This window comes from Gallus gallus, chromosome 4, assembly GCF_016699485.2.
Source record: "Gallus gallus isolate bGalGal1 chromosome 4, bGalGal1.mat.broiler.GRCg7b, whole genome shotgun sequence".
In the NCBI taxonomy this organism is placed as follows: domain Eukaryota; kingdom Metazoa; phylum Chordata; class Aves; order Galliformes; family Phasianidae; genus Gallus; species Gallus gallus.
Window position 1 is genome coordinate 84,042,631 of NC_052535.1, and position 8,489 is coordinate 84,051,119.

The following is an 8,489-nucleotide window of genomic DNA, read 5'->3' on the forward strand; positions in this document are numbered from 1 at the left end:
AAAGAATTATGTGGAAGCACTTCCAAATGAAAGAGTGAAAGCCACTAATCATTCTCCAGCCTCCAGCTAACAGGGAATCTCTAAGGTTTATTTTCTTAAAAAAAAACAAAAAAACAAAAAAAAACTGCTTTTCCACAGAAAAAATAAGCACAGGCAACATCTTTTACATAGGTTTAAAATTCTTGTAAAAGAGTAACCCATTCCCCCTCTATTTGATGGAAAGATAATTAGGCCCAGCTTGATAGCAGTACTAACTCATGCAGGGAACTTTAGCTATAAATCCCAACTTTAGTGATGTCTGTATGAATCATCCTCTTTTAACACTAATGCCTCCCAGCTGACAGCAAGTAAAACTTCTGGCCACAAAGAGCAAACTGTGTATGTACTGAAATACCTAGATAGCCTATCTCTTCCAGTGAACACAGCCTTGAGCAGGAAGGAATTTGCAATGGATTTTTAACTCTTTTCAGGTACATCAAGGTAGGTAACTGGTGGGAAGAACAAAAAAAGGAAGATTCAAGAAAAATAAATTAAGAGTCCTACCAGGTTAGATGGGGGAAACCATTACAGAGCTATGCTCTCCTTTCAAGGGTCAGAAAAATGATGTGCTTCCTCTCAACTGTGTTAGCTTATAACACCTGCAAAGCACCAGAGAGTTGTATGAATTTACACGTCTAAGTCAACCCAACAGCTTTTCTGTGGTATAAATCAGCTTTTTCAAATGCAATATATTGTGCTTGTATATGAAATTAAGCCTAGCCATAGATAAGTAGGGAAAAGAAAGCAAGGCTGATTAAATGATCACAAGCAAACAAAATCAAACAAACACAGAAGCAAAGCCAACTTAGTTCTACTTTACGCAAGGGGAAAGAGGAGGAACAGGAACACGGAAGAGAATATAATTATCTCCTAAAGTTTGAAAATAAGCAACATCAAGAAGAGGTAAACAGAACAAGGAAATACTTTTGAGCTTTAAGGTGCTTCCTTGATACCAAATTTCGGTCACCTTGCTTACCTTCAACAACAAAAATTATTACACACAGTGCCATTTCAAACTAGAAGCAGAGTACAATAAACTGTAGCAAGTCCCCAGTTGAGCCAACAGTACATAAGCATTTCTATGCAGAATCACTGCAATCCTTAATGTTTATTTTTTATTTCTTCCTCTAGCTCTTAGATAATTCTAGAGCTGAATTGGCATCATTATTTCTCACTCAACTCATCCAAAATGTAAATTATATCATCACTTATTCACAGAATGAATTATTCTGATTCATAGCTCTTATCAATCCCTTGTAGTGATATTTCTTTCTGTTTCCAGGCAAAATTAGAAAATTAAAAGAAAATTAAAAGAAAGGAGAAGCAGCATATATCCAAAATGAGAGGCTCAGAATAATGGCTAGATTTAGGCTGAATTAGGTACAAGTGTGAATATGAATTCTTAAAGAGATACAGATCAGAAGAGAAAAAATAATTTCACAAGCCTTAAATGCAGCTGTAGATCGTTTGGATTTTCTTTTAGAAATATTCTGAAAAACAATTTTTGTGAAGTATAAAGCCAAATGGTTCTCCTTACTTACAAACGTCAAAGAAAACATCACCACGGTATTTGAAGCCGCTACTTCAATACAGTAGAGAATTAACAGTGAAAGATCTCAGACTGTGCATCTCCTACACATTCATTAAAAAGAAGCAATTATCCCAAATATTATCAATTTATACAAACTGCTAGAAATGTATAGTACAGTAAGTGTTCATTAATATATGTAAGCAGCTTTTGAGTAGGATCTCCAGTAACTTTAACCAAATGCCTTACGAAGCTGCTGTATGGTCAGACAGAACTGACTTGCATCCCAATGTAAGGTTGACAGCCATGTTACGAGTCCTGCCTCAAGCCACACTACAGGCACAGACTTCTTATAACACTGGTTTACAGCTGCTGTCTTAAACTCACACCTCAGAGGAATGCTCTTTGCTTTCCTCCTTTTAGGAGAAGAAATGAAGCATTCCTCTCCACTCAAAGCAGCAGCCAACTGGATAAGATCACACAGCAAGTCTGCAACATAAGAAAGTCCCTTTCTTTGTTTAAATCCTCCTTTATTCTCCAAATATTTGTTCCTTTTACTCACAGCATCATCTCTTTAAATAAAAGTTGTCACTGTCCTCCTCCACGTTTGCACAGCCATGAGCCTTTAGGCTGGGGATCCTGATTTCGGCCTGACCGCTCCCAAAATAACCAACTCCAGCTGAAGTGACAGCATTGCACCTAACATATAATTAAGGATTATTGGCTCAGCAGGCCTCTACCAGGAAATAAGAACAACCAAAGGTCTACTCAATAAGATTACCTGCATTACTTCAGTGCTCACTGCAGCTTACACCTCAAGGCAATGCCCAGAGTGCTCAAAATCAAAGCTGAAGTGAACCAAGCGTAGGTTGTGAAACAGTTCTATTATTGGGTTCCATGATAAAGATATCCTGACAATAAAACCTTGGTTTATTTAAATAGGCAATAACATATGTCAGATCGGATTAGGTAGCCACTGATACAGCATATTTCACATTCTGTATGAGCAAATACTTCTGTAGGGTGCATCTCTGGGCTGTTCACTATGGGAGACCAAACACATAATGAATGCAGCTTCTGAAGCTTACAAGGATTGATGGATTTTGCCAGCAAGCCCTTTTAGAAAATACCCACCTGTCACAACTGTTTCCCTAAGCTTATGGGCTCTAAGGTGCACCATCACACTGCTTAATACAGGAACTACTGAAATTAAAGATGGAAGAGGTTCAAAGAGAAGAGAATTGGCACTGGGTAGTCGCCAACATCCAGTAAGGGCTCCATGCCTACCACAGAATGTTTCTTACCATGACAGTTTCCAGCAACAAAACAAAATGACATCTCCAGCTCATGGCTCCTTACTGCCATAGCTGTGTTTCCCTCCTGCACTGATCACTTGCAAATGTATTTCACAGGGAGTGAGTAGGGGTGGAAAAGAGACCAAATCCCACAGGAGCCAACTCCTACCCTCACTGCTTTCCAATGTTAAACTCCTGCTTTCCAATGTTAAACTCCAATGTTAAACTCCTGGTCCCAATACCAGATTTCTCATTGACCAGAAGCACGCTGAGCCAAGTGCAGCAGAGCAACAGCAGCACAAGGCGTCACACCTGTCTGTTGGCATGCAAGCATGATGTGTTGAAACAGGAAGTGCATGGTTCAGCAACATACTAATGCTTGGTATGGATATTTAATGCGTGCTGAGTGAGTCAGAGCAGCCAGTTTGAAGACTGATTTAGCGTGAGATACAAGTGCTCAAACCAAGTTAGCACGGAGCTCACTGACTACTACAGCCAGCTTCAGCCTTCCACCTGAGGAGCAGTTCGTCAGTCACTGATCAACAACTGCCATGAATTTGTTGTGCAGATACACTGAAAGTGCACTAGGTTTTCCAACTATTATTTCTGGCCTCATGTTGTCTGTACCTCTCTCACTGAGCAACTTCTGCTGTTGCACATTCAAAGCCTGACGTGCACCACTGAATGCTTCTGTCAAAACACAAAGCTACAATTAAAAAAATAAATTCTAATCAAGCATATAAAGGTGGAAATGAACTCCTCTGCTTCAGCAGGAAGAAAAAAGTTGACCAGAGTAACCTGCCATCTTCAGTGAAGATTCTACATGGTAGTTCAGAGTGCACCTTCACAGTCTGCAGATGACATAAAACTTGAAGCTGCTCATTTGCCAGATGGTCATGCTGCTGCTCAGAGGGACCTCAACAGGCTGGAGAAAAGGGCAAACAGAACCTAAGGCAGCTCAGAGGGAAATGCCAAATCCTGCATTTGGGAACAAACAACCACATGCAGCAGTACCTACTGGAGACAGACAGGTTGGAAAGCAGCTTTGCAGAGTAGAACCTGGAGGTCAGGGTGGACAAGCTGACTGCACAACAGTAAGAGGACTCTGGAGCAAAGAAGGCCAACAGCACCCCGAGTTGTGTCGAGAAGAGCATGGCCAGCAGGGCAAGGAAGGTGAGCCTTCCCTTCCACATGAATTATGCTCATCAGGAGTGCTGTAACCTGTTCTGGGCCTCCACTACAGGAGGGACAAAGCAGTGTGCACAGAAAAAGGCCACAGATTACCAACAGGTTGGAGCATCTCACACATGAAGAGAGGCTGAGAAAACGATTGCTTAGCCTTGAGAAGGAAAGGCTCCGGGTAAATCAAATCCATGTGCATTAACACCTGATGGGGACAGGAAAGAAGATGAAGACAGACTACGCCTCACTGGTAAGACAAGAGAGAGAGACAATAGGCACAAAATGGAGGACAGAACAATTCCATGTAAGCAGTTTTTTTTGAAATTCATAACAGAGGTCAAGCATTAGAACAGGTTTGCCCGCAGAGGCTGGAGGCTCCATCTTGGAGATTTTCAAGACCAGGCAGAACATGCCCTGAGCAACCCACTCTAACTGCCTCCACTTCGAGCACAGCTGGTTGGAGTGATGCTGTGAACTCAGGACAGGAACAACATATGCTTCCTAGTCCTGCTCTGTTATCTGTTCCCCTATTACAAGATCAGGTAGACACGGTATTTCCTTGAGAAATTAACAGCTTATTAAATCTGCTGCCAGTATTCCCCCAACACAGCTGCCAACAAAAGAAGCCAATCAGCAGCATCGAGATGATGCTCAAGAATTATTCTGTGCTTCCACAGCTCCCATTTTGATCAGCTGTTTTTTAAAGCAGCTAGCTTTAAAAAAAAAACAACACAGCTAACCCTAAACCGTTGCCACTGAGCAACCCAGACAAGAATATTTTTACACACAACCATCCCCTTCTTTAATATGGAAGACCCTACAGTTTTGGGGTCCTATTCCATTTTGCTTGCTAGTTCAGTTTAACAATTACTCTCACTGCTAAGGACACAGATGAACTATCGAGCTTCTTGTCATCACTTGTTTATTAGTGTTTCAGCAAAAATACCACAATAACAATGTCCACATTCATTCATTTTTAAATTGCTAGCCTTCATGTTATATCCTCCAGATGAAGCCTGCACAACTCTTGATCAGCAGGCTCCCCCCCCCCCCCCCCCCCCCCCCCCCCCCCCCCTTAAGATTCCACAGCACTTCGAATGAAGAATAGCTGGCAGCCTTCTTGTCCTTGACAAGGAGGAGGCACGCTGAGGAAATACTCAAGCATTATTTTGTATGCTTAAATAACTTCTCTAGGTTCATCTGAAGAAGTCAATTTACTCCTCCTGAGCTGAACTGCTGAAGAACAGCTGAAGCATTTCCACTTCTGCAGCAGCCACAATCCAGCAGTGGCAAAAAGATATCCCTCTGCAGTTTTAAGCATTCTTTCACATGAAAGGCACTGTGTAGAACATACAGTAAACGCAGAGCTATTACACAACCACTGTCTAGTGATGTCGGCATGAAGAAGCTAGAGGGAGAAAACAGGAAGGATATAAATACAGGTCTATAGTCTTTTATGTTTTCCTCACATCAGGGAAAAATCACCAGTATCCAAAACTCCAAGAGAAACATCTCACCCACTGCATTGGTGATCATAATTAAAACTACAAATGACTGTGTATCATTTCACAAAACTGGAAATCAAATCTCCACAGAGGCTCAGTCCAGTGGAAACTTTTAGGCACCTGCCTCCTAGTAAACAAAGTGGAATTTGCTGTCAACATATTTCGGCACACTTGAGCCTTCTGTGATCATCTCTCACTGTTGCTTTTTCACCCTCGCCACTAAAGTGTTTTGATACATGACTCACGGTTAACAGCATTTAAGAGGACATACAGAAAAGCTTTGAGCAGACATCACTATGGCAGGTTTTTTAAGCAAAAAAAAAAATGCTACTAAGGATTAGAGAAACAACTCAGCAGTTGAATGGGTGCTGGGAAGAATCAATAAACAGCAACCTCCCTAGGAAATGTAAAGGGCGTCTCACCCTCTTACTATTTAGCTACCCGACATCACAAACAACATTCCATTCTCCAATGTATATTTTTGTTCAGATTTTTCAGGGAAAAAGCAGGCTTGGAGAAATGTAAGAATCAGTCCAAAACATTCTACAGCTTTCAAATGGCTGGCACCTTGACAATTCGTCTTAAGTCACAACCAAGAAAACAAGAACTCCCTGATCCTCAGTGCCAGTAATTTTTCAGGAATGTAACAAGCAGAGCTGTGATAACAACTGGAATAAGTCTGAAACGCAGTTGTAAAATGATCTTCTTAACTTTAAGGGCCTCCACATTGCTGTGGCTGTGGAAAGTGCTAGAGTGCTCTCTAAATGCATTTCAGAATTCAAAGCTGATAGTGTCAGGGAAACAATGATGGAAAGATGCCTTTGCATGTGAAAAGAAAAGGGAATCAAGATTTTGTTCTTCAGTTCCTCGGAACTAAATTAAAAGCTGGGAGGGTGGGGAATGAAGACATGCACAGGAAGAACACGGCCAAAAAGCCTGCAAAACAAACACTGCTCAAGGCAGACAGTACTGACTGTGTGAAAGTGCAGTATGACCTCAGCATCGCAAAGTTTAGCTGCAAACCACCTCCTATACACGAAAAGCTGCTGATGCACTGTCCTGGGAGATGCCCAAATCAGCGTTCTGCACCACAGCTCCTTCTCCCAACTCCCTCCCACAGCCGTACCTATTAACGTGGTACACCTCCTGTACACACCACCAGGCTCCAAACAAAGGTTTCCACTGATTCTTACGAGCATCACCCTTCCAGCTCAACCATTCCTGAGGAGATGATCTCAAGGCTCAGCCCTGAGTCCTTCAGTCCTTTCACCACACCGATGGCCAGATGGGAAGCCACCGTCCTTCAGACTCGCACAGCACCTTCAGGAACACTCCATGCTCTCAGCACAGCTTTGCCTAACCATAATTACTTCGCACATATATCCCTACAGGCCTTTTTTTTCAGTACATTCGCTCCTTTTTTGTGCGTTTTCCACCCTCAGGGAGGCAGGGAACCCCATCCTCCCACCCTCCTCCCTCCCCTCGGCACCTCCTCGCACTACCACGCATCTCCCAGCACCCACAGCCCCCCCCAGCCCTGCCTCCTCCCCACCCCGCAGCGCTCGGGGCCTGCCCCTTCCCCTCAGCTCGCAGCGCAGCGATGTATTCCAGGCACGTCCCTCGCCTCGCAGCGAGAAGTGGAGGAGGGGAGAAGCCGTGGTGGCTCCAGCCGGGGGACAGGAGGGGGGCGGCCGCGGGGAGCTCCACACGCACGGCGCGGCCGCCGCGGTACTCCGCGAAGCGAAAGGGAGCCGGAGAAGCCCCGTTACGGCAGAGCCCTCCGCTCCCCTCAGCGCTCCCCCGGCGGGACGCGGGCGGCTCTGCCCCTCTCCTGCGTGCCGGGCACCCACCTTGAGAGTGGGGTACTCCTGCACCTTCAAAGTCATTGAGAGCTGAGCAGCTGATTCCTGCACCGCCATCTTGGATCGGGCACCAGCCTCCCTCCTCCTCCCCCGCCCTCCCCAGCGCGGAGCGGAGGCAGCTACCTACAGCGCGCGCGGCATGCCGGGCAATAAAGGCCTTCCTCCGCCCCATCACTCATGGAGACGGCGCGAACCAACGCCGCTCGCTCCTGCCCGCCCACACTGCTACCCCCCGCCTCCCCCCGCCGCCGCGCCGTGGTACGCTCTGCGGAACGGCGGTGGCGGAAAAGCAATAGCGGGGCGAGAGACGCTGACCAATGAAGGCGGTCCTTTCACATGCTCCGTTTATGCGCTTTGATACCGCCCTAGAACTTGAGAAGGCGCGCTTGATTGGATGGCGCTGTGGGAAAGGGCGGGGCCGACTGGAAACGCGGACAAATCAAATGTCCGAGTTAAGGATTACAGCACAGGGATAGGCGGGACGTTTAGAGGTAGTGGACATCGAACCGTCCAGTCAGGGTAGAGGAGGCATTCTCGTCGCCCAATCAGGATCTCTCACAGATATAAGTAGGCGGGACCTAAAAGTAAATTTTGCCGGTGACTTGAAACGGCCGTTTTAACACTCTCTCGAGGTGTCCGGGAAGGGGAGGGGAGGGGCGAGGGGCGGAGCCCAGCGGGGGCGGGTGTTGACAGGCAGGAGCCCGGCCCAACGGTGTCCCGTCGCTCAGCTGACGGACAGGCGGCTGAGCGAATGGACGGCGCGGCCAGGGATAGCGGGCGGGGCAGCGTGCCCGTAGTGTGGCTCTGTGCATATTGGCCGGCAGGGAAGGGAGGGGGCCGCCCTTAGTAAGTTCCGCGGGGAGGAGAGAGCGAGTGAGAGGCAGTGAGGCGGAGGCGGCGGGAAGAGGTTTAAATAGCGGAGACAGCGTGAGTCCCCTTCCCCTCAGTTCCCTCAGCCCGGCCCGGTCCGGGCTCCCTCTCCCCAGCCCCTCGCTGAAGGGGGCGGCCCGGAGCGTCTCCCTCACGGCTGAGGGGAGGCCCCGAGCCCGGCGCCGAGTTTTACCGGTGAGGGGCGGGA

The 8,489-nt window shown here is 46.5% G+C and overlaps 2 protein-coding genes across 25 annotated transcripts in view; one reads left to right on the forward strand and one right to left on the reverse strand.

The window, feature by feature from the left end:
* MAEA (macrophage erythroblast attacher) overlaps positions 1 to 7,730 on the reverse strand; it is a 46,213-nt gene extending 38,483 nt beyond the window's left edge. Inside the window, exons 1-2 of one of the 7 annotated variants that reach the window (XM_046940278.1) lie at positions 7,539 to 7,730; positions 544 to 638 (exon numbers count right to left, since the gene is read on the reverse strand). Coding sequence is in view for 2 of the 7 variants with exons in the window: in NM_001012604.2 (NP_001012622.1) it covers positions 7,400 to 7,468 (69 nt within the window). In the remaining 5 variants the exon portion in view is untranslated. Of the gene's footprint in view, positions 1 to 543; positions 639 to 6,675; positions 6,956 to 7,399; positions 7,508 to 7,534 lie in introns of those variants that run through there. The other 6 variants (XM_015285924.4, XM_046940279.1, XM_015285923.4 and 3 more) reach the window with 6 other exon arrangements.
* Positions 7,731 to 8,282: 552 nt separating this feature from the next.
* The window catches only part of CTBP1 (C-terminal binding protein 1), a 221,785-nt gene continuing 221,578 nt past the window's right edge, over positions 8,283 to 8,489 (forward strand). For 15 of the 18 annotated variants that reach the window (XM_046940235.1, XM_046940236.1, XM_046940254.1 and 12 more), the window contains exon 1: positions 8,283 to 8,338. The gene's annotated coding sequence lies outside the window, so the exon portion shown is untranslated. Of the gene's footprint in view, positions 8,477 to 8,489 lie in introns of all 18 variants that reach the window. The other 3 variants (XM_046940238.1, XM_046940240.1, XM_046940234.1) reach the window with 2 other exon arrangements.